Source organism: Bombina bombina, chromosome 2, assembly GCF_027579735.1.
Source record: "Bombina bombina isolate aBomBom1 chromosome 2, aBomBom1.pri, whole genome shotgun sequence".
NCBI lineage: Eukaryota > Metazoa > Chordata > Amphibia > Anura > Bombinatoridae > Bombina > Bombina bombina.
In genome coordinates this window covers 1,213,969,013-1,213,996,074 of record NC_069500.1, presented here as the reverse complement: position 1 = coordinate 1,213,996,074, position 27,062 = coordinate 1,213,969,013, and the positions used below count along the sequence as shown (strand labels likewise).

The 27,062-nt window shown below is 38.9% G+C and overlaps 1 protein-coding gene across 1 annotated transcript in view; it reads left to right on the top strand.

The window, feature by feature from the left end:
* CRACD (capping protein inhibiting regulator of actin dynamics) overlaps positions 1-27,062 on the top strand; it is a 421,538-nt gene that overhangs the window by 381,751 nt on the left and 12,725 nt on the right. The window contains exons 9-11 of the mRNA XM_053703944.1: positions 8,422-11,008; positions 22,366-22,556; positions 26,626-26,782. Coding sequence (XP_053559919.1) covers positions 8,422-11,008; positions 22,366-22,556; positions 26,626-26,782 — 2,935 coding nt within the window. The remainder of the gene's footprint in view (positions 1-8,421; positions 11,009-22,365; positions 22,557-26,625; positions 26,783-27,062) is intronic.

Here is a 27,062-nt window from a genome sequence, read left to right as displayed (position 1 = left end):
CCCTGATCCCTCCCAAACAGCTCTCTTCCCTCCCCCACCCCACAATTGTCCCTGCCATGTTAAGTACTCTAAAATAAAAGGTTTTTTTTAAATGCTGATGTGTAGGATCCCCCCTTAGCCCCCAACCTCCCTGATCCCCCACCAAACAGCTCTCTAACCCTCCCCCTCTACCTTATTGGTAGCCATCTTGGGTACTGGCAGCTGTCATGCCAGTACCCAGTTTACTAAAAAAAAATGCTTTTTTTTTTTCTGTAGTGTAGCTTCCCCCCCCCCAAAGATCACCCCCTCCCAGATCCCTTAGATGTTTTTTATTTAATTCAATTTGACCCCACTCTATCCCACTTTTAGCCAAAACATTTTCTGTAGTGTAGCCATTCCCACCCGCTTCCACCCCGTGCACGCGCCCACCCCTCATGTGCGCCCCCGATCCCGCCCGCCTTGATGTGATAGGGCCCATCGATGGCCGCCCATCCGCCTCCCACGTCAGCTCCCACCCACCAATGATACCGGCCATCGATGTCCGGTGCAAAGAGGGCCACAGAGTGTATCTCTCTGCATCGGATGGCCAAGGGGTGTTATTGCAGGATGCCTCGAAAAGCGGAAAGCGGCTGGAAGCCATCAGGATCGCTTCCAGCTGCTTTAAACCCCTAATGTTGTACAGGGTACGTCGCTGGTCTTTAAAGACCAGTTTGTGCAAGACGTACCTTGTATGACATGAGTTGTTAAGGGGTTAAAAAAAATTTTTACATTTGCCATCGTGGGTTGTTGTTTGTTTTTTTTGGGGGGGGGGTTGGTTACATTTACTGTTACTGAGTTGTTGTTTTTTTGTTTGTTTTTTTACTTTTACTGTGCTGAATTTTTACATTTCACTGTTCTATTTTTTTATAAGTTCTAAAATTGTTGCTGTATTTTACCAAAGCCCCTGTCAAACCTATGCATCGGGGGAATGGGTGTACTCAGGGGGTCTTGCAGAAAACAACCTGGATTGTTTTCTTGCAAAAAAACTTACAACTGATCTCATAAATCATAGTTAAAAAGCAATGTATCCTGGGGGTGTCAACATTTCAAATATATACACTTTCATAGCAATAAATAAAACTGGGGTATGCAATAAGCCCCAAACTAAATATAGACCTATCAGAAGAAATACTCTCACTTTCAACTCAAATTACAAGTCATACAATTGTAACTGAACCTTCCCAAAATCCTGACAAACCTATGCATGGGGGCATGTAATTTAGTCTTGCAGAAAGCAACCTGGAGTGTTTTCTTGCAATAACTTACAACAGACTCTCCTAAATCATAGTCAAAAAGCAATCGCCTAGATTACGAGTTTGGTTTGATAGGAATAAATTACATTGGCCGGCTTCAGAAATGTCCCAAATAGGACATGGGTGCGTGGGACATGGGTGCATAATGACAGATGTGAAAATTCCAAGTTGAAAAACTGGAAAGCGCCCCGTAAAAATAAGGCCTTTATTAGAACCCGACAAACCTATTCATGGGTGGTATCACTGTACTCAGGAGATGTTGTTGAACAAATATTGAGGTGTTTTTAGTCAGCAAAACATAACAGGAACTAACAATCCATGCCTAAAGTACAATGTGTGTGAAAAATAACACAAAAAAATTACTACCCAAAAGTTTGACAAAAACTGGTGGTTAAATTAGTGCATGGAAAGTGTTAAAATACTAGCATTTCAAATACCCTAGGGTGTCTACATTTCAAAAATATACGGTTTGATAGGAATAAATTACATTGGCCGGCTTCAGAAATGTCCCAAATAGGGCATGGGTGCATAATGACAGATGTGAAAATTCCAAGTTGGAAAACTGGAATGCGCCCCCTAAAAATAAGGCCTTTTAGCCCCCAGAGAACCCGACAAACCTATTCATGGGTGGTATCACTGTGCTCAGGAGATGGACATGGACATGGGTGCATAATGACAGATGTGAAAATTCCAAGTTGAAAAACTGGAAAGCGCCCCGTAAAAATAAGGCCTTTTTTAGAACCCGACAAACCTATTCATGGGTGGTATCACTGTACTCAGGAGATGTTGTTAAACAAATATTGAGGTGTTGTTTGTCAGTAAAACATAACAGAAACTGAGAATTCATGCCTAAAGTACAATGTGTGTGAAAAATAACACAAAAAAATGACTACCTAAAAGTTTGACAAAGACTGGTAGTTGAATTAGTGCATGGAAAGGGTTAAAATACCAGCATTTCAAATAACCTAGGGAGTCTTCTTTTCAAAAATATATGGTTTGTGTGTGTGTGGGGGGTAAATTACATTGGCTGGCTTCAGAAATGTCCCAAATAGGACATGGGTGCATGATGACAGATGTGAAAATTCCAAGTTGGAAAACTGGAATGCGCCCCTAAATATAAGGCCTTTTAGCCCCCAGAGAACCCGAAACAGCTTTAAATGGGTGGTATCACTGTATTCAGGAAATGTTGCTGAACACATATTGGGGTGTTATTTTGCAGTAACCCTTAACATTCTCAGTAAATGTATTCTTAAATTGCTATTTTGTCAAAAAATCTATTTTTTTAAACTTTGGCATAAATTGGTGGTAAAATGGTTGCATTAAAAGAGTAAAAATACCCCAAGTTTAATACCTTAGGTTGTCTTCTTTTAAAAAATATATACATGTGAAGGGTTATTCAGGGATTCCTCACAAATATCAGTGTTACAATGTAACTATCGCTAATTTAAAAAAAAAAATGGTTTGGAAATAGCAAAGTTGTACTTGTACTTATTGCCCTATAACTTGTAAAAAAAGCAAAGAACATGTAAACATTGGGTATTTCTAAACTCAGGACAAAATTTAGAAACTATTTAGCATAGGTGTTTTATGGTAGTTGTAGATGTGTAACAGATTTTGGGGATCAAAGTTAGAAAAAGTGTGTTTTTTCCATTTTTTTATCATATTTTATAAAAAAAATTAAAGTAAATTATAAGATATGATGAAAATAATGGTATCTTTAGAAAGTCCATTTAATGGCGAGAAAAATATTATATATATATATATATATATATATATATATATATATATATATATATATATATATATATATATATATAAAATATGTGTGGGTACAGTAAATGAGTTAGAGGAAAATTACAGCTAAACACAAACACCGCAGAAATGTAAAAATAGCCCTGGTCCCAAACGGTCAACAAATGGAAAAGTGGTCTGGTCACTAAGAGGTTAAGAGGACAATTTATTAAATGCCGGGTGGACATGATTTGCTGTAGTGAATCATGTCCGCCCAACATCGCTAAATGCTTACAGCATACACAGTCAGCATTTGACATTGCACACTCATTTCTTGTGAAATGCTTGTGCATTGACGCCCCTGCACATTCGTGGCTAATCGGTTGCTAGCAGGGGGTGTCAATCATCCTGATCAGATCGGGATGATTGCAGTAGGTGGCAGACAAGTTAAGGAGCAGTGTTCTTATGACAGCTGCTTCTTAACTTCAGTTTCTGACGAGCCGGTCACTTCGGGCGGAGAAAGCAGCATCCACTGCTTGTTAAATCTAGCCCTAAAAGTGATTTGGGTTGCCGCTAGTGCAAAATATATTTTTAAACTTGTAATACGAACGCAACCTGACTAGCACAAAAAGCTTAACTCTGGAGGAGTTTTCGCGATCATGAAAAAGAAAGATACCGCACCACTTGTAATCTAGTCCTATATGATTAACTAATGGTGCTGAGGATTCTGCATGTTTAGCAAAGTGAAAGCTAATATTACACATTAGCTAAAAAAATAAATAAGAATTATCAATGGGAAATATTCATAGCAATGTGTATAACACATAAAAGTTCTAATAGTTTTTTCCTTCATTAAGGGACATTCATTGAAATTAGTGGAACAATCATTTTTGGTGGTATAGCCTTAGGATCTTTATTTACGCACTTTAAAAAGTCCTTTTTATCTTGAAAATGCATCCGTTTTCATAACCCAAACTACTTGATTTAATTGACTCTGGTAAGTGATAAAGAGTGTTTTAGTTGCTGCCATGTCTTTTAAAATGTATTATTTTTATTATTGATTTAATAGTAATAATTATAAAAAGAATAATGTCAAAAAAGACAAGAAAAACACTCTCTACACTCACACAATCCAAGAGAAGATGAGCTTAAGAGTGTAATCATTACAATACATAATCAGCAGTTTTTTAGTTTGAGTTAGTCAGTTTGCTCAACTTGCATTTGATGTGCTAAATGTCTCTACACTAACTACGAATAAGGGATTCCATCTAAATCAATTCACATGCAAAGTAATCCAAATATGACTGCGTGGCAGAACTGTAGCAGGCCTTTTACAGAAGCAGTCAGCACCAGAAACAGAGTTTAACTATATTAGCTTTAGTTGGTACATACTGGCTCCATGAGATTTTTCTTTTCACCTACTGAATAGAACACAGCCAGAGTAGGAGAAATTAGTAATTACATCTCCAACACTGACCATTGGTCTTGATGTAACTACAGCACCAGCCAATAGTACCAAGGAACAATAGTGATGCCACAAGCCGAGCACTTCTTTGATTAGCTGATTATTCAATGAATTCGGAATGATTTCAAGAAAACGGATTACACACGTACAGTGACCCTTCACCGCAAAACAATTGATTACAACAGACCTGATATTGAGATCCACTGTTTGTTATGGCTCATGCTGTACATATGTGACCTGTCTTCTGTCAATTTTCCTGGCAGTGTTTGCCATTGGGAACATGCACCTGTGTTGATGAATCGAGAATTCGTTATGGTCTGTGATTGGCTGTGCCACCTGGTCATGTGGCTTCACTGTCCAGTTTAAAATGTTCAAATGGATTGGCGACCTGGTATGTATTAGCACGGGCAACCTGTGGGTTGTAAAAAAGGGGTTTAAAATAATGATATGGTTCACAAGAGACCAATTAAACACATACTGAGGCCACATTATCTCACATAACTGTAAGGAAAAAAAGCTGTGTTTGCTATCCCTTTAAGCATTTACCTAGTTTCAACAAACAACTGATTTTAAAGGGCCATAATATTTGGAAAAAGGACATGCTCTATTTAGTATTTAATTTGCATGTAATTTTAAGACTAGTGACCCTGTTCTTCTATGTATTTAACCACTTTAAAGGTTTGTAACAATATTGTACATATAGGGGCTGATTAAACATGCTGTGAATGCAGCAGTTTCCGCGCGAGCCTTCAAGCTCTCCAGAAACATAAGTTAAGAAGCAGCGGTCTGGATGATTGGGTCGGGATGATAAGCGGTCGGGATGATTAGTTAAGAAGAAGTGATAGGGATGATTGACACCCCCTGATAGCGGCCGATTAGCCGGGAATCTGCAGGGGGCGGCATTGCCCAAGCATTTCACTAGAAATGCTTGTGCAATGTTAAATGCCGATAGCGTATGCTTTCGGCATTTAGCAATGCTGGGCGGACATGATCCGCTACAGCGTATCATCTCCACCCGACACTTGATAAATCGGCCCCATAGTACTCAAGACATGTGCACATTCCAGAACCTACCTTAGTATGTTCTCATGGAAAGGAAAGAGGCAAATTTGATTATAGGAGTATAAATTGGAAGGATTTTCCTTAAATTGTATGCAGATCTTTATCTCACTACCAGTTAGATTTAGACATTTGTATATTTATTTTCCTGACTCTAATGGGGTGTGATTTTTTTTTTAACATCTGCTATTCAAAAACTGTCTTTTTTAAATAAATAAAAACACATTTTTTTAGCTAAATTTATATTCTTGTATTGTGAAGTCGGAAAACACAGTGCCAGCTCACGGTATTCTAAGATCAGCGAGTAGCAAAAGTAATAGTATCAGCATTATAGATTACGTTTAATATAAACCAGATACCTTTTATCATATACTCATTTTGTTGTGTCATGATAGACATTGTGCAGTGTCTCCCATAATGAAAATGAAAGTAGTTTAAAAACAACAAAAAAACACAATACATCATATAACTAAATATCTGTTCATAAAGATCTGGCTTTCAAAAAATGTAAAGAAAAAGAAAAAAGATTGGTTGCAAAAAGTCTGTTTAAAGGGACATGCAACACAATTGTTTTCTTTTGTGGTGCAGATAGAGCATACCATTTTAAACAACTTTCTAATTGATTTCTATTATCTAATTTGCTTAATTCTCTTTGCATCCTTTATTGAAAAGCATATCTAGATCAGGGATAGGCAAGGTGTCTGTACACGGACACTGGTGTCCGTGACTAGCCCTTGCAGTGTCCGCCACAACCTTAGTATATCTTTTCTTTCTGATTAAATAATAGGAATAAAAAAATATGTAGTGTGAATAAAGTTAGTGGCTTGTCAAGAGACTGCTAGCGATATTGGGTGATAAGTTATGGAATAAATAAAGCCTGAGTGAAATACTGAATGTGTATCTGCATCTGTATAATAACACCCAGCTCTATACAAAGACACAGTAGTGACACTGGCACATGCGTATAGCCAGACAAGGGCTGGTTATAGGGTCAGTGGTATCTGCATCAGTATAATAACACCCAGTGCTATATAATGACACAGTAGTGACACTGGCACATGGGTATAGCCAGAGGAGGGCTGGTTATAGAATCAGTGGTATCTGCATCAGTAAAATAACACCCAGCACTATACAAAGACACAGTAGTGACACTGGCACATGCGTATAGCCAGACAAGGGCTGGTTATAGGGTCAGTGGTATCTGCATCAGTATAATAACACCCAGTGCTATATAATGACACAGTAGTGACACTGGCACATGGGTATAGCCAGACAAGGGTTGGTTATATATTCAGTGCTATCTGCATCAGTATAATAACACCCAGTGCTATATAATGACACAGTAGTGACACTGGCACATGGGTATAGCCAGAGGAGGGCTGGTTATAGAATCAGTGGTATCTGCATCAGTATAATAACACCCAGCACTATACAAAGACACAGTAGTGACACTGGCATATGGGTATATCCAGAAGAGGGCTGGTTATAGGGTCAGTGGTATCTGCATCAGTATAATAACACCAATCACTATACAAAGACACAGTAGTGACACTGGCTCATGGGTATAGCCAGAGGAGGGCTGGTTATAGGATCAGTGGTATCTGTATCAGTATAATAACACCAAGCACTATAAAATAATGTTTTTAATTTCAAATGTACCTTGGTGTCCTTCACTAAGGTCTGTACTTTATAAAATGTCCGCCACAGCCTTTGTCTGTGCCTATCCCTGATCTAGATGCTTGGAGCTATAGCTGCTGATTGGTGGATGAACTTGTATGCCCATTTGCTCCCAGGAGGGCATTGCTGCTTCTTAAATAAAATATACCAAGAGAATGAAGCAAAATTGATTACAGAAGTAAATTGGAAAGTTGTTTAAAAATGCAAAATCTATCTGAATCACAAACAAATGTTGGGTTTCATGGCCCTTTAAGACAGGTATGGAAGTTATGCTTTCCACAAACATCCAAAACATAAGAAAATAAAAGCAGCCTGGACCTGTTTGTAACTGACCCAGCTTAAACTGACCTATCTGCTGGCTTGCCTTAAAGGGACTTGACACCCAAATGTTTTCTTTCATGATTAGATAGAGCACTGATTTGATGCCTAAAGTTAGATGAATGTCACTGGTCAAGTGCTTTGTAGATAGTTGATAGTTGATTTGATCTACTTATAATATAACATTGAAGAGTGGAATCACTGGGTATTCATAGCGGCTTTGCATAAGTCCTCTGAACTCACAGGCATCTGTAGATTTTGTTAAAGCATAAAGTAACACAAATATCCAGCTTCCAGGTACAGACCCTTATCTAGGGGGAGTGGTTACTGTTTAGAAACATAATTAAGCTACTAGGGCCTGTTGACACTCTACATGTATGTTTCCAGTGTGTAGATATATGTACCTGAGCTAGACTGTGTTAGCGCTTGTTATCTTCCTACCTGCTTATAGAACCTACTGATCTATTACTGGAATATGTTATGTATTGACCTGTAACCTGACTATTATATATATTGCCCTGTTACCTGCCTAAAGTACCTGCTAGTTGTTCCCTAACTTTCTAACAATAACATCTGGCACATGGTAGATTTCATATTACAACAATTTCACCATAAATATGGGGTCAGTTATACTGCAGCCAATATGGTTGAATACTGAAAAAAACAAAGGAATATTCTGTAAGTTCCAACAAACATCAATCCATAGCAAATATTTGCAATCTAGATACTTTGATTTTAATGGATGTGCCAAAGTCATGTGTCCATTTCCTTTGTAAATGCACTTATTTTTGTTTATGCGTTAAAAAAAACATACATATTGTAACAATTGAGATGATTGATATTACATGGAAATTACTTCCTTATTCAAATATTATTTTTCTTTCCCGACTTTATTTGTAGGATAACCAGAGTATAGAAGACACTGTGTATGAACATGAAGACATTTACAGTATGAAACAATCTCCAGAAAAATTAATTCAACATTTGACAGAAAAGTCCCTGCAACATGTGAATACACATGATCACATAGAATGGAGAAGGTGTAAAAACCAAGATGGAGAAATTCTAAATAAATTACAAGCACAAAAGTGTGAAGAGGAAAAAGAAAGAAAGAGACAAGAACCCCTAAAAGCTCTTGAAGAGCAAAAACAAATTCAGTTAAAAGAGCAGAAACAGCATGAAGAAAAAAGCAAACAAAGAGCTGAGCAAATTTGTCAAGAACTAGAAGAGCACCAAAGAAAGGAGGAAAAAGGGCAAAGGGAACATGAAGAGCAGACATCACACCAAAAAGCAGATAAGCAGCATCAAGAGGAAGAGAGACAAAGACACAAGGAGGAAAAGAGAATCGAGGAGCAAAAGAGAATCGAAGATCAGAGGAGAATTGAGGAGCAAAGGAGAATTGAAGAGCAAAATAATATTGAGGAGCAAAGGAAAATAGAACAAAAGAGAATTGAGGAGCAAAGGAAAACTGAGGAACAAAAGAGAATTGAGGAGCAAAAGCAAATTGAGGAACAAAAGAGAATTGAGGAGCAAAATAAAATTGAGGAGCAAAGGAAAATTGAGGAGCAAAGGAGAATTGAGGAGCAAAAAATAATTGAGGAGCAAAAAAGAATAGAACAAACACGAATCGAGGAGCAAAAGAGGATTGAGGAACAACAAAGAAAGGAGGAACAAAAGAGAAAAGAAGAACTAAAACATGAAAGCATAGAAATGCTGAAACAATCTGAGAAAGAGAATGAGAAAAAGTCAGAGGATCTAAAAGATTCTAAAATTAGTTTAATGGGAAAAGAACTAACTGTAAAACAGAAAACAACAGAAGAAATAAATCAAGGTGAAGATCTTAAGCACAGACAGCAAAAGCAAATTGAAGATCAACAGAAGGAAAGAAATGAAGAGCTACGATGGCAGGAACTTGATCAAAGGCAATCAATGCACAGACCATTCACATTTAAAGTGACATCTGGTGAAAAGCAAATTATATTTCAAAAAGTTAATTTAAGCCCAGTGACTCCATTAAAAGAATCATCTGCTTCACCTGATACCCACGGCCCTAAAGAAAATAAGCTGCCTACAAGCCCACATTCATTCTCATCATCTCAGTGTGTTCCCCACACAGCCATCTTGGTCACAGGTGCACAACTTTGTGGAACAGCAGTAAACCTTAATCAGATCAAGGATACAGCTTGTAAATCCTTGCTAGGTCTCACTGAAGAAAGAAAACATATCGATAATGAGGCAATTCTAAATGCAAAAGAGAAGCAAGATGCTATACAAGTTAGCAAGACAAAGTATTCATCTGAATCTCTTGAAAACCAGTCTATTCTAGCTGAGTGGGCATCTATACGATCAAGAATCCTTAATAAAGCTGAAAATGTTATCTTGCAAGAGAAAGAGCTAAACTCTCAAATAGACAGTGATGAACTGGCTGCCAAAGGAAAAGGTGATTCCCATAGCAACTTAAGGAAAACAATGTCAGCTAGTGCTAAATTCTCCATAACACCTGCATGGCAGAAATTTGCAGAAACAGTAAAGCCCAGTGAAGAAGTGATAAAACAATCAGGCAGGGAAAGTATTTTAACAAAGCCAGAATTATCTGACAACGAAGCTCAGTACAAGCCTCAAGAGATCACAGTAAATGTGCAAGACACATCTACAAATAAAAGGAAAAAGCAAATACCTCCTGAAGACACCACAGAAGGTTTTATATTTTCAAAAGATCTTCCATCCTTTCTTGTTCCTAACCCTCCTCAGTCTCCTCGCAAAGTGCAAGTAGAAGTCCAAACTTCTTTTGAAACACAAACAGGCAATGCCTTGAGAAAAAATGAGAAATTTTTACAAAATTCAGAGGAAAAAACAGCTCCATTTGGGATAAAATTAAGGAGGACAAATTACTCGTTAAGGTTTCATTCTGATGCACAAAATGATCAGAAAAGAAAAAAGCGTTACAGCGCGGGTGATAGCTTTGATGGAGTCCCTACTTCTTTCATTGCCACTGATGAATCAGAACTAAGACTTGGTCCTGGGAAAGAAATTGAAGCATCTCCTACAAAGGTAAACAGGGACACAAGTGTGAAAGTTCAGACAAATAACTCAAACAATCCATCTGATACTCTTCATTTCACAGCCAGCCCATTGGTTCCAGTCTCCAATGCATTATCTTCACCTAACAAAGACAAAGTGGTCCCAAAATCACCTATTATTCAAAAGCCATCCCTGGCTCCAAAACCGTCCAGTCCTACTCCACCATCTTCCCCCCTTTCTAAGCTTAAAATAATAAAATTGACTGACTTGTCAGAGCAAAGTCTGTCAAAAAGAGAAGAGGATAAAGAAACGCTGATAGAGGACAGCAGAGTAAATCTATTACTTTCTTCTCCAAATAAAAATAAAAATGAAGAGCATGAAACAAAAGAGAAAAAATGCTTGTTCCCATCTATCACAATTCCATGGAGAGAGAAGCCAGACAAAACACAAGATCAAGCTGGCAGAGGTACCCTTGATTATTATCATATGGTCGCAATGATTTGTGGGTCTTATTTACTGAGTGCACAATAATTAATTGCAAAGTATTGCCATAATGTCTCAACTATTATCTGCAAAAAGTCCCTAGCTGTTTTAGATGTTGCTCAGTTTTATTATTGATGATGTCTGTGAAATTCCAGAAGTCATGTATCAATAAGACTGAGTGTGACTACAGGTTGCTTTGTATTTATTTGAAATATATTTTTGTCACAAGAAGATTTCCTCTACACTAATGTTTGTCATATGTAAAATACTTAGCAATGAGCATATAATACGAAAAATTGTATCATTAAGATAGCATTTGTCAGTTTCTCATTAGAAGAACAACATACTCATATTCCTATATTAGAGTAGAAAAACAAGTTTTCAGCATAGCACTAACTTTCAATTAAAGTTTTTAGCATTCCATTTCCGGGTTTTAACAGAGCTCGTTAACTTCTGTTCAGCTCCCTCAGTCGCCCATTCAGCATTCATTTCAAACTTTATGTCAACCGACACTACAGCCAATCAGAAGCTGTACTTTCAGTCCTCTTGAAAAAACATAATTTATGCTTACCTGATAAATTTATTTCTCTTGTAGTGTATCCAGTCCACGGATCATCCATTACTTATGGGATATATTCTCCTTCCCAACAGGAAGCTGCAAGAGTCCACCCACAGCAAAGCTGCTATATAGCTCCTCCCCTAACTGCCATTACCAGTCATTCGACCGAAAACATGCAGAGAAAGGAAAACCATAGGGTGCAGTGGTGACTGTAGTTTAATGGAAAAATTACCTGCCTTAAAGTGACAGGGCGGGCCGTGGACTGGATACACTACAAGAGAAATAAATTTATCAGGTAAGCATAAATTATGTTTTCTCTTGTTAAGTGTATCCAGTCCACGGATCATCCATTACTTATGGGATACCAATACCAAAGCTAAAGTACACGGATGATGGGAGGGACAAGGCAGGTACTTAAACGGAAGTTACCACTGCCTGTAAAAAACCCTTTCTCCCAAAAATAGCCTCCGAAGAAGCAAGGTATCAAATTTGTTAAATTTGAAAAAGTATGAAACGCAGACCAAGACTCCGTCTTGTAATCTGTTCAACAGAAGCCACATTTAAAAAAGGCCTAAGTGAAAACCACAGCTCTAGTAGAATGAGCTGTAATCCCTTCAGGAGGCTGCTGTCCAGCAGTCTCATAAGCTAAATGAATTATGCTTTTTAACCAAAAAGACAGAGAGGTTGCTGAAGTCCTTTGACCTCTCCTCTGTCCAGAATAGACAACAAACAAGGTGAATGTTTGATGAAAATCTGTAGTAGCTTGTAAGTAAAACTTTAAAACACGAACCACGTCCAAATTGTGTAATAGACGTTCCTTCTTTGAAGAAGGATTAGGATACAAGAATGGAACAACAATCTCTTGAGTGATATTCTTGTTAGATACCACCTTAGGTAAAAACCCAGGTTGGTACACAGGACTACCTTATCCGTACGGAGAACCAGATAAGGAGAATCACATTGCAACGCAGATAACTCGGAGACTCTATGAGCCGAGGAAATAGCTACCAAAAAGGAACTTTCCAAGATAGAAGTTTGATATCTATGGAATGAAAAGGTTCAAATGGAACTCCTTGAAGAACCTTAAGAACCAGCTTTAAGCTCCATGGCGGAGCAACATTTTTAACCACAGGCTTGGTTCTAACCAAAGCCTGACCAAATGCCTGAACGTCTAGAATACCTGCCAGACGCTTGTGCAAAAGAATAGACAGAGTAGAAATCTGTCCTTTTAAAGAACTAACTGACAACCCTTTTCTCAAAATCATCTTGGAGAAAAGATAATATCCTGGGAATCCAGACTTTACTCCATGAGTAACCCATGGATTCATAACAATAAGATATTTACACCATATCTTATGTTAAATTTTCCTAGAGACAGGCTTTTATGCCTGTATTAAGGTATCAATTACTGACTCAGAGAAGCCATGCTTTGATAACATCAAGCGTTCTGTCTCCAGGCAGTCCATCTCAGATTAGTTATATTTAGATGGTTGAAAAGACCCTGAGGTAGAGGGTCCTGTCTCAGAAGCAGAGACCGTGGTGGAAAGGATGACATGTCCACCAGATCTGCATACCAGGTCCTGCGTGGCCACGCAGGCGCTGTCAAAAGCACCAAAGCACTCTCCTGCTTGATCTTGTGCAAACCCCTCCGGAGGGAATTCCCACTCCCCCGGATGAAAAGTCTGACGACTTAGAAAATCTGCCTCCCAGTTCTCAACACCTGGGATAGGGATAGCTTTTAGACAAGAGTGAGTCTCTGTCCAGTGAATTATTTTAAGACTTCTAACATTGCTAGGGAACTTCTGTTCCCCCTTGATGGTTGATGTAAGCCACAGTCGTGATATTGTCCGACTGAAATATGATGTACCTCAGAGTTGCTAACTGAGGCCAAGTCTGAAAAGCATGGAATATCGCTCCCAGTTCCAGAATATTCATTAGAAGGAGGGTCTCCTCCTGAGTCCACTATCCCTGAGCCTTCAGGGAGTTCCAGACTGTATCCCAACCTAAAAGGCTGGCATCTGTTGTAACAATTGTCCCATCTGACCTGCGGAAGGTCATACCCTTGGACAGATGGACCCGAGAGAATCTCTGGTTTCCTGGTCCGGATTTAACAGGAGAACAAATCTGTGTAATCCCCGTTCCTCTGGCTGAGCATGCATAGTTGCAGTGGTCTGAAATGTAGGCGTGCAAACGGTACTATGTCCCTTGCCGCTACCATTAAGCCGATTACATTCATGTACTGAGCCACCAAAGGGCGCGGATGGAATGAAGAACACGGCAGAAATTTAGAAACTTTGACAACCTGGACTCCGTCAGGTAAATTTTAATTTCTACAAAATCTATCAGAATCCCTAGGAGGGAAACCCTTGATATTGGGGATAGAGAACTCTTTCCTTGTTCACATTCCACCCATGTGATCTCAGAAATGCCAGTACTACGTCCGTATGAGACTTGGCAACTTGGATGTTTGACGCCTGTATCAGGATGTCGTCTAAATAAGGGGCCACTTCTATGCCCCGCGGCCTAAGGACCGCCAAAGTGACCCCGGAACCTCCATAAAGATTCTAGGGGCTGTAGTTAACCCAAAGGAAAGAGCTACAAACTGGTAATGCCTGTCTAGAAAGGCAAACCTGAAAAACCGATGGTGATCTTTATGCATCGTAATGTGAGGATAAGCATCCTTCAAATCCATTGTAGTCCTCTATTGACTCTCCTGGATCATAGTTAAGATGGTACGAATAGTTTCCATCTTAAATGATAGAATTCTAAAGAATTTGTTTAAGATCTTTTAGATCCAAAATAGGTCTGAAGGTTTCCTTTCCTTGGGAACCACAAACCGATTTGAGGAAAACTGTGTCCCTGTTCCTCTATTGGAACTGAATGGGTCACGTACACAATGCAAGAATGTCTCTTTCTTTATCTGGTTTGCAGATAAATGTGAAAGGCAAAAACTCCCCTTTTTTGGGGGGGAAAGCTTTGAAATCCAGAAGATATCTCTGGGGTATAATTTCCAATGCCCAGGGATCCTGGGCATCTCTTGCCCACGCCTGGGCGAAGAATGAAGTCTGCCCCCTATAGGATCCGTTACCAGATAGGGGTCCGTTCCTCATGCTGTTTTAGAGGCAGCAGCAGGCTCCTTGACCTGCTTATCTTTGTTCCAGGTCCGGTTGTCTGCCTTAGAGGAAGTTGATGCCACACCTGCCTTGAATTTTCGAAAGGCACGAAAATTAGGCCTTTTTTGTCCCTTGATTTGGACCTGTCCTGAGGAAGGGCATGATCTTTTCCTCCAGTGATATAAGTAATAATCTCCTTCAAACTAGGCCTGAATAGGGTCTGCCCCTTGAAGGGAAGTTAAGTAGCTTATTTATTAAAGTCACGACAGCTGACCATGATATAAGCCATAGCGCTCTGCGCACCAGTATAGTAAAAAACAGAATTCTTAGCCGTTAGTCTAGTCAAAGGAACAAAGGCATCAGAAAACAAAGGAATTGGCTAGCTTAAGTGCTCTAAGCTTGTCAAATATATTCATCCAATGGAGCCTGTAAAGCCTCATCAAGAGACTCAAACCAGAACGCCGCAGCAGCAGTGACAGGAGCAATGCGTGCAAGGGGCTGCAGGATAAAACCTTGTTGAATAAACATTTTTTATCCATTGGATCTAAAAAAGCACAACAGTCCTCGCCAGAGGTAGTGGTACGTTTAGCTAGAGTAGAAACTCTTCTCTCCACCTTAGGAACTGTCTGCCATAAGTCCCGTGTGGTGGCAACTATTAGAAAACATTCTTCTAAAAAATAGGAGGGGAAGAGAACGGCACACCTGGTCTATCCCATTCCTTATGAAAAATTTTAGTAAACCTCTTTAGGTATTGGAAAAACATAAGTACACACCGGCACTGCATATTATTTATCCAGTCTACACAATTTCTCTGGCACTGCGATTGTACACATTCATTCAGAGCAGCTAAAGCCTCCCTGAGCAACAAGTGGAGGTTCTCAAGCATAAATTTTAAATGTAGAAATATCAGAATCAGGTTAAATCATCTTCCCTGAGTCACAAATATCACCCACAGACTAAGCATATTGTGAGGTAGTATCAGACATGGTTCTTAAAGCGTCTGTATGCTCTGTATCTACCCCCAGAGCTGTTTTGCTTTCCTTTAATTTCAGGTAGTCTGACTAATACTGCTGCCAGTGTATTATACACAACCTTTGCCATGTCTTGTAAAATAAACGCTATGGGCGCCATTGATATACTTGGCGCCATTTGAGCGTGAGTCCCTGGAGCGGGAGTCAAAGGGTCTGACACGTGGGGAGAGTTAGTCGGCATAACTTCCCCCTCGACAGAATCCTCTGGTAAAATAAACGCTATGGGTGCCCTTGATGTACTTGGCGCCATTTGAGCGTGAGTCCCTAAAGCGGGAGTCAAAGGGTCTGACACGTGGGGAGAGTTAGTCGGCATAACTTCCCCCTCGACAGAATCCTCTGGTGATAATGTTTTTAAATACAAAAAATGATCTTTATTGTTTAACATGAAATCAGTACATCTGGTACACATTCTAAAATGGGGTTCCACCATGGCTTTAAACATAATAAACACAGAGCCTCCTCTATGTTAGGCATGTTAGAACTAATAAAGAGACTAGTAAGCTTGGAAAACACTTTAAATCAAGTTAACAAGCAAATATAACAAACGTTACTGTGCCTTTAAGAGAAACAAATTTTGTCAAAATTTGAAAAACAGTGAAAAAAGGCAGTAAATCAAACGAAATTTTTACAGTACATGTAATAAGTTAACAGAGCATTGCACCCACTTGCAAATGGATGATTAACCCCTTAATGCAAAAAACAAACAAAAAAAAAAAAAAACGACATTTTTTTAAACAGACACAACAAAACTGCCACAGCTGAGCTGTGGATTACCTTCCCTATAACTGTTTCTATGCAAAATTTAAGCCAGCCATGTGGAAAAATTAGGCCCCAATAAGTTTTATCACCAAACATATGTTAAAAAACGATTAAACATGCCAGCAAACGTTTTAAAACACATTCTTATAAGAGTATGTATGTCTATTAATAAGCCTGATCCAGTCGCTATCACTGCATTTAAGGCTTTACTTACATTACTTCGGTATCAGCAGTATTTTCTTAGTCAATTCCATTCCTTAGAAAAATATATTACTGCACATACCTTAGCATATATCTCTATCAATCAGCCTGGTACCAGTCGCTTTCACTGCATTTAAAGGCTGTACTTACATTACTTCGGTATCAGCAGTATTTTCTTAGTCAATTCCATTCCTTAGAAAAATATTTTACTGCACATACCTTATTTGCAGGAAAACCTGCACGCCATTCCCCCTCTGAAGTACCTTACTCCTCAGAATGTGTGAGAACAGCAACTGGATCTTAGTTACGTCTGCTAAGATCATAGAAAAAACGCAGGCAGATTCTTCTTCCAAATACTGCCTGAGATAAACAGCACACTCCGGTGCCATTTAAAAATAACAAACTTTTGATTGAAGAAATAAACTAAGTATAAAAAACCACAGACTCTCACGACCTCCTATCTATGTTGAGACTTGCAAGAGAATGACTGGTAATGGCAGTTAGGGGAGGAGCTATATAGCAGCTTTGCTGTGGGTGGACTCTTGCAGCTTCCTGTTGGGAAGGAGAATATATCCCATAAGTAATGGATGATCCGTGGACTGGATACACTTAACAAGAGAAATAGCTGTGTGCTGTGCGCTGCTGGGTCTTTGCTTAAGCTGGTGTGTAATAGTAAAACCAGGCAGTGCATAGATCAGTCGTTTTACTATTATACAAGACATCTCTGTTTCTCTGCTCAGGCAGGAAATATTCACAGTAAAGTGTATACAAACAATACACAACATATTTACCCCCATTGGACTCATTAAGAAATTTTCCAGCAAACTTTGTCACAAATTGCTCTAATTTTATATCTTAGCCTAACATACGGCTAGATTACGAGTTTTGTCGTAAAGCCGTGCGGTGCTAACGAGCCTTTGTTTTCAGCGCTCACTTAAAACAATGCTGGTATTACGAGTTTTCTGAAAGGCTGCGTTAGTCTCAGAAAAGTGAGCGTTGAGCAAAATTTTGCTCCACATCTCACCTCGATACCAGCGTTGCTTAAGTCAGCGGTGAGCTGGCTAAACGTGCTCGTGCGCAATTTCCCCATAGGAAACAATGGGGCTGAGCCGGCTGAAAAAAAACCTAACACCTGCAAAAAAGCAGCGTCCAGCTTCTAACGCAGCCCATTGTTTCCTATGGGAAAATAAAAAATATGTCTACACCTAACACCCTAACATGAACCCCGAGTCTAAACACCCCTAATCTTACACTTATTAACCCCTAATCTGCCGCCCCCGACATCGCCGACACCTACATTATACTATTAACCCCTAATCTGCCACTCCGGACACCACCGCAACCTACATTATAGTTATTAACCCCTAATCTGCTGCCCCTAACATCGCCGAACCCTACATTATATTATTAATCCCTAATCTGCCGCTCCGGACACCGCCGCAACCTACATTATAGTTATTAACCCCTAATCTGCTGCCCCTAACATCGCCGAACCCTACATTATATTATTAATCCCTAATCTGCCGCTCCGGACACCGCCGCAACCTACATTATATTTATTAACCCCTAATCTGCTGCCCCCAACGTCGCCGCCACTATAATAAAGTTATTAACCCCTAAATCTAAGTCTAACCCTAAACCTAACCCCCCTAATTTAAATATAATTTAAATAAATCTAAATTAAATTACTAATATTAATTAAATTATTCCTATTTAAAACTAAATACTTACTGATAAAATAAATCCTAATGTAGCTACAATATAACTAATAGTTACATTGTAGCTATTTTAGGATTTATTTTTATTTTACAGGCAACTTTGTATTTATTTTAACTAGGTAGAATAGTTATTAAATAGTTATTAACTATTTAATAACTACCTAGCTAAAATAAATACAAATATACCTGTAAAATAAACCCTAACCTAAGTTACAATTACACCTAACACTACTCTATAATTAAATGAATTACCTAAACTACCTACAATTAAATACAATTAAATTAAATAAACTAAATTATGAAAAAAAAAACACTAAATTACAGAAAATAAAAAAGAAATTACACAACCTAATCTAATCCCCCTAATAAAATAAAAAAATCCCCCCAAAATAAAAAAAATTCACTACCCTATACTAAATTACAAATAGCCCTTAAAAGGGCCTTTTGCGGGGCATTGCCCCAAAGTAATCAGTTCTTTTACCTGTAAAAAAAGAAATTACATTACATTACATTACAACCCACCACCCAAACCTACTCTAAAACCCACCCAAACCCCCCTTAAAAAAACCTAACACTAACCCCCTGAAGATCACCCTACCTTGAGCAGTCTTCACCCAGCCGGGCACAAGTGGTCCTCCAGAGGGGCAGAAGTCTTCATCCGATCGGGGCAGAAGAGGTCCTCCAGACGGCTCAAGTCTTCATCCATGCGGCATCTTCTATCTTCATCCTTCCAGAGCGGAGCAGGTCCATCTTGAAGACATCCGATGCGGAGCATCCTTTTCTGTCCACGGCCGACGACTGAATGAAGGTTCCTTTAAGTGACGCCATCCAAGATGGCGTCCCTTGAATTCCGATTGGCTGATAGGATTCTATCAGACAATCGAAATTAAGGTAGGAAAAATCCTATTGGCTGATGCAATCAGCCAATAGAATTGAAGTTCAATCCTATGGGCTGATCCAATCAGCCAATAGGATTGAGCTCGCATTCTATTGGCTGTTCCAATCAGCCAATAGAATGCAAGCTCAATCCTATTGGCTGATTGGTTTAGGGGTTAATACATTTAATATAGTAGCAGCGACGTTGTGGGTGGCAGATTAGGGGTTAATAAATGTAGGTAGGTGTCGGCGATGTTAGGGATGGCAGATAAGCGGTCAATAAAATTTAACTAGAGTTTGCGAGGCGGGAGTGCGGCGGTTTAGGGGTTAATACATTTATTAAAGTGGCGGCGATGTCCGGTTGGCAGATTAGGGGTTAAAATATTTTATTATAGTGTTTGCGATGTGGGGGGGGGCCTCGGTTTAGGGGTTAATAGGTAGTTTATGGGTGTTAGTGTACTTTTTAGCACTTTAGTTAAGAGTTTTATGTTACAGCGTTAGCCCATAAAACTCTTAACTACTGACTTTTAAATGCGTTAGGAGTGTTGACAGGAGAGGGTCTACCGCTCACTTCTTCCAAGACTCATAATACCGGCGTTAGGCAAATCCCATTAAAAAGATAGGATACGCAATTGACGTAAGGGGATTTGCGGAGCCTCGAATCGCGGAAGAAAAGTGAGCTGTACACCTGTATCTGCCAGACTCGTAATACCAGCGGGCGTTAAAAAGCAGCGTTGGGACCTCTCAACGCTGCTTTTTAAGGCTAACGCAGAACTCGTAATCTAGCCGATAAGGAGCAAACAGGCAACAAAAAAAACTAACTTAGAAAACATGAAATCACTTATTTCAGCCAAAATTAAAGTATAAGCTATAAGGCTTAGGTATTTCCAACCAATGATATTTCATCCATCCCTTACAGCTTTAAGAGCATAAAGTTGAAGAAGCAAATTACGTCAGATAGAGTTCTACATGTCTAATTTTGAAGTCATGTAAAAATGTAACTAACCACAATTTATATCAAAGTGCAATGTAGTTTCCACAGTTGCTCTATGTTTTTGTTGCCTTCAGCTTAAAGTATTAAAATAAAATTATTTTAAAAAGACATTAAAGTGGATTAAACAATAACAATTTAAAAGCACATTTTAAATGCTAAAATAAACAACTTACTTTTGGAAAGTTGGACATATGGTCTACAATAATATATGTAGTATTCAAGGTATGATCTATAAAGTAACATGAGTACCTCAATTTTTCTGCTGCTAATACCACTTCCTGATGGCTTTTCCTGCTGCACTGCTGCTTAGCTTTGTTACGTTTTAAATCAGCTAACATAATAATATTCATGTGTATTGTTTTAATTTTTAATAGCATCACACCTTCTTCGGATTACCGCTCCTGGAATTTCTTCTAAATATGTACTGTATATTTAGAATAAAATGAATGTGCATGAAATCATATAGTATAACAACCAAGGTCACATTACAGCCACTCTAAACAAAAAAGTACATACAGTACATTTTGTTATTTCAGAAGCAGCAATGTACTACGATGTACTATCTTTTGGTTGGTGGCTACTCACATATGCCTTTTGTCATTGGCTCACCATATGTTTTAACTAAGTTGCAGCAGTGTATTGCTGCTCTGGAGCTGAATTTAGCTATGTATTTTACACCTTTAGAGGCCTTAAACACACAGTTATATGCAAGCAGCAGTACGTTAATAAAATGCTCTAACACTTTAACGTATTTACTTTTTGTGCTTTATTGTCCCTTTAACCCCTTAATGTTTAGCCCTTAAGAACCAGCGCCATACTGTGCTGATGTCCTGTGGTCTTAAAATGGCGGGCCTTGCTTACATCAGTGAAACTGCTGTATTTCTGCATTCCCCACTAGTGAGGCACTGCAGAAATATCATTATGGAGGCCAAACAAGGATAGCGTTCACAGGGACAGGGTGTCCCTGTGATTGCATGCCTGTTAGTGCTCAGATCAGGGGTTTCCATAACATGAGAGACACACTGTGATCAGCGTGTCTTGCATGGTGTTGCTGGATGCCTGCATGTGAGGCATCCGGCAGCAGTGCAATAACAGTCAAGTTTGACTGTTTCTGTGCATACAATCACTGTGACAGCTAGTCACAGTAATTGTATATTTTAAAAGCCGCCTGAATACCAGCATGCTGCAATGATGCTCAGTGGCCAATCACTGGATGCCTTAGGAGTGAGGCAGTCCAGTGATGCTCAAATAGTTACCCATGGCCATGTAATCACTGTGACAACCAGTCACAGTGATCACATGTCAAAAATGACAAGGCCCCTTCCGATCTGTACCAGTGAAAACATATAGTAAAAAAAAGGTTCAATTTATTTTAATAAAGAATATTTATTAATTTAATTTTGAATTTAATTTTAATAAAAATTTATTTTTGGTACCATTTTATTTTAATAAAGTGTTTGTTTTTTGCCCCAAGTTTTTATTTTCTACCCTTGGCAATAAAGGGTTTAAATATAAAATGTCAAAATAGGCCTAGGTAAATACCCAGGGGTGTCTAAATTCTATAAATATGAACTTTTGTGTAGCAGTTTTCAATTTGGTGACTGCTATTTAGCTTACAATCTAAGCATAACAAAGTTTAGTGTTAAACCAATTATTCCATCTTTTTAGTATTTGGCCTATATTTGCTATAAATAACTTAGGAATATGGGGTATTCCTAAAATCAGAACAACATAATGAATTTATGTGGAGGTATTTTTCTTTTGCTACACTAATTATGTAGAAATGGTTATGAAGAAAACTGCAAAAAATGTTTTTTCATTTTTACCCCATTTTCCAATATGAAATATATATATATTGTTATTTTATGTACCCATTTAGGGTATCACTAGAAAGGCCTGTTTGTCTGTTAAAAAACTGTGTATAACACATATGGGCGCCGCTAACGAGACAGTGGATAACTAAGGTTAAGCAAATAATAAGCAAAAATGCCAAAATTGTCCGAGCCATTTAAAACTGGTCCTTAAGGGGTTAAAATATATTTCCAAAGTTTCAAAAGCCAAATTTATAATAATGCTATCATTTTTCTAGAAAGGCCAATTCTTCAAAGCCGGCATTCATTAGATGGCACCAAGCTGATGGAAAAAGTTGAGACTGCTCAACCTCCCTGGATAACATTAGCGCTAAAAAAACAAAAAGGTTTTCGGGAGCAGCAAGCATCGCGGGAAGAAAGAAGACAAGCAAGGGAAGCTAAACAGGCAGACAGATTAGCAAAGGAAAATGTAATTACATGAATCTATTTGTCTGTCTGTCTATCATGTATCTGTCTGTCTATCAATCAGTATGTCTGTCTATCATGTATCTGTCTGTCTATCAATCAGTATGTCTGTCTATCATGTATCTGTCTGTCTATCAATCAGTATGTCTGTCTTCCATCTATCATTCATTATTTTTCAGCGCTTGTTCATTTTTGGGGGTAAACGTTGCCAATCCTCAGCTAAACACAACTTCTGATTGGCTACTACACAAATATTATATCCCTTATTGGCTCAGCTGTTCAACTCTGGACCAGTAGTGATTTCCCTTTTAAAGCTCCCAATGCTGCTCTAGGAAGAGGAGATGCCGACTAAACGCAATACTTTAATATGTCTTTACCCCTCTGCTTTACTCTTTAGAGCCTGTCTGTCATCAGCAACTTACTGCAGCTTTATCCAGCATGGCAACATGCTACATTAAGGGGAACAGCTCGATCAAGAGGGTTGTGATTTGACAACAACCACAAGCCTCTTGATTGAGCCGTGGAAGACAGGTGGTCTTTGAAAAGTAAAACATAGGATTTTATATATACATAATATACATACTCATCACATTTATACAAAGACTGCTGCTTTACAGTCTATAAAAACTCACATCATTATACAGCATTGTGTGCTCACTGTCAGTGTATAAATACTCAGTATCATTATCAAGAGCAGCATGCTCATTATCAGTGCGTATGTATATGTATATATCCTCACAAAATCATTAGGAGAAGTGTGCCTATTATTACTATTGCTAAATACTAGTTAAATTCATGGAAGGGGCCTCTGTTAAATAGGTCTGCTACTGCCTTTAAACATCTCTTGGTTTAATGTAAAATGGTGCTTATCCCACACTACCTAGAGAGCTTCTGTAAGCTGCAAATGCTGAAAATCGTTGATTTAGGCTGTGTTCAGCATTTTGAAAACCTGTTTTACAGATTTTGCTTTTTGGCTTCTCTCGGGAGTGTGGTAAAAAGCAAATTTTTTTTACACAAAAACTAGAGGTTGTAATGTCCCTTTAACAGACCTTACAACCTATTTGAGAGGGACAGTCCCTAATTCGGAGCTCTATTCTGCTGTCCCTCTGAGACCACCATATGACCCAATTTACAGAATTTCCCTTAGCTCTGCCAATAGACCACCCGTACACACCCACAAACCACCCAAACACACACACTGACCATCCAGACAGGTAAATGATCCCACCTACTACCCCTCCATGACACCACTTGCCAATATGGCATAACCCATAGAATGGCAAATGCCCCTCAACCTTCTGTGTCCCTAATACGTAGCCACAATTTTGGGAGATATGCTTTCAGAGCATATACAGGGGCCGATTTATTAAGGGCTGAATGCTCCTTAACTTGTCCGCCTCCTCTGAGACTGTGGACATCAATCCGCCGGATCTCATATGATCTGGTTGATTGACACCCCCTGCTGCATTGCACAAGCAGTTCACCAGAACTGCTTTTGCAATGTTAAATGCCGACAGCGTATGCTGTCGGCATTCAGCGATGTCGGGCGGACATAACCCGCTACAGCGGATCATGTCCGTCCGAGTGTTCATAAATCGGCCGAACAGGGTGAATGCAACAATAAGCCATTTGTATCTTCTGTGATTTGCATGTAGTGAGTCTACAAGGTGCTAATCTTGGATTTAAAAGAGGTAAACTTAAAAGAAACTGTATATTATGAAGTGGCTTAAAATGGTATGCAGGGATTATACAACATTAGAATAATTAACACTAATATTTTCCTATGCTATAAATATTACTAAAGATTAAAAGGTAAGTAAATAAGGTGCCTTCTCTGTTTCTGTCTCTGGATGCAGAAAAGGCATTTGACCGCATTTATTGGGATTATTTAGATACGGTTTTAGTTACAATGGGTATAACGGGCAAATTTAGGACTGCAATCTCTTCTATTTATTCCCACCTGTCAGCTTTTGTCAAAATAGCAGGGTATAAATCAAAGCCTATAAATATTGACAACGGGACTAGACAGGGATGCCCTCTTTCCCCATTGCTCTTTGCACTTTGCATCAAACCTCTTGCAGCACATATACGACAAAGCAAATATATAGCAGGAATTTCTGTAAATTCCAAGGAATATAAAATTAGTCTGTTTGCGGATGATGTAATTCTTTCCATTACTAAGCCCTTAATCTCCCTACCCCTAGTATACTCCACTATTGCCAAGTTCGCTGAGATCTCAGGCTATAAAATCAATAACAACAAATGTGAAGCTATCAGTGTTAACCGGCCACCACACTAAAAAACTAATAGAGCTCAATTTTTCTTTTTCCTGGGCAGAGGGGGGAATGCGTTATCTGGGAGTATCTCTCGCGGGTAGAGTAGATTCCCTTTACCAAAATAATTATTAGCCTATGCTTTCCCAAATAAAAAATCTACTTCAGAAATGGGAAAAGATGAAAATCTGATTGTATGGCAGGATAATAGGAGTCAAAATGTTGATACTCCCAAAAATGTTATATCTGTTTAGATCTCTCCCAGTTTCGGTTCCAACACTAGTCCTTAATAAACTCCAAAAAGCTATAATATCCTTTATCTGACAAGGAAAGAGATCAAGAATTAACAAACACACTCTGTGTCAGTGTAGAGGGGGGGGGGGTATGGGACTCCCAGACCTTTTGACCTACTACCAAGCTGCACAGATGGCCCAAACATCCTTATGGCACAATCAAATTGATAACATTCAATGAGTTCAATTAGAATCCGATATGGTTATGATAGATCCAATTTACAAACTACTTTGGTCTGGTAAGACTCATACAGGCCCATTTATCAAGCTCCGTATGGAGCTTGAAGGGCCGTGTTTCTGGCGAGTCTTCAGACTCACCAGAAACACAACTTATGAAGCAGCGGTCTAAAGACCGCTGCTCCATAACCCTGTCCGCCTGCTCTGAGCAGGCGGACAGGAATCGCCGGAAATCAACCCGATCGAATGCGATCGAGTTGATTGACACCTCCCTGCTGGCAGGCCGATTGGCCGCGAGTCAGCAGGGGGCGGCGTTGCACCAGCAGCTCTTGTGAGCTGCTGGTGCAATGTTAAATGCGGAGAGCGTATTGCTCTCCGCATTTAGCGAGGTCTTGCGGACCTGATCCGCAGTGTCAGATCAGGTCCGCAAGACCTTTGATAAATTGGGGCCATAGACCCACAATCTGGAGAACTTCCTCTCTATTTCCCACACTGTCTCATTATGGGACTTCTTAACCACTAAATTCAGCATAATTTCAGATACAATTAAGGCGACCCCTTAGTCACTTTCACCACTAAATTTGATATCGGACTCCAAGACAAGTGGGCGAACAGAGGGTTATATAGAATTGCAGACACGTTACAGAATCAGAACTTTTTAGACTTTAATACATATGTTAGTCTTAATGAACATGATAAACCTAGCTGGTTTCATTATTTACAACTTAGAGATACTAAAGAGCAGTTCATTTCCCTTTGGGAACCGTGGATTATGTACTCAGAAGCCAGAACTAGACGACAACCTGACATAAACACTATTATAGCTTCTTAAATTTAGCTAAAGCTTTTATACCATTTGTAAATGCTCAGCTTGAGGGTTTAACCTTCTGTTTAGAATGTTTACCAGGGAATTGGTGCCAAGTCTGTGTTTTTTAGGTATTATTTATCACTGAGTTCACTAACCTTATAGAATGTTGAGAATGAACATTATGTGTATCTCCTCGATTGAGGTTCAAGTGATATGAACATGGACATTGTTACCCCTCATAGTACCCATTGCTGATTTTTGTTCAACGTACCTAATTGATACCTTTGCTGTAATTACTTGATTGTGATTGTGACTTGTAACTGTACGCTCTGTTTTTTGTTATGTTATTTTTTATATCTATTCTTGAGGAAAAAAATAATAAAAATCTTTTTCAATTAAAGGTTAAAAGGTAAATTTTAGGTAAGACTCTGTATAAAGCTCCAGTTTTCATAGTTGCCTCTTGTTACTTAATTTTACATGCGCTAAAACAGTGTCACTTCATTTTGTAACTGTTTGTTTCAGGCTGGGGATGTCATTCAGCCTGTAGAGTACAGAAGCAGATCTGGGTCACTTCAGAAACCAGCTACTCAAGAAGAGAAAAAATGTGAATCAGTCGTCCCCCGGCTGCAACGCAGAGAGCAGCTGCAAAAGTCAAACACCCTTCCAACATCTGTGACAGGTACAACACTAGATATCCTATAGTGCTCAATGAAACAAAAACTTTCCCAAATATCCATTTTACCTACTGAAGTGTATTAAATTGTTTGTAAATAGCATCTTTTAATTTATTTTCTCACTTGAAATAGCTGCTTTTCATCTGCTAAAAACTAACACCTATACTGAACATTTCAATACTGCAGTATTGACTAAAGAATACAATTAATTACTATCAGCTTCTAGCCTGAGTACATTGACCCTTTATTTCCACCACTATAAATTAGTGGAATGAAGAGGGGTTT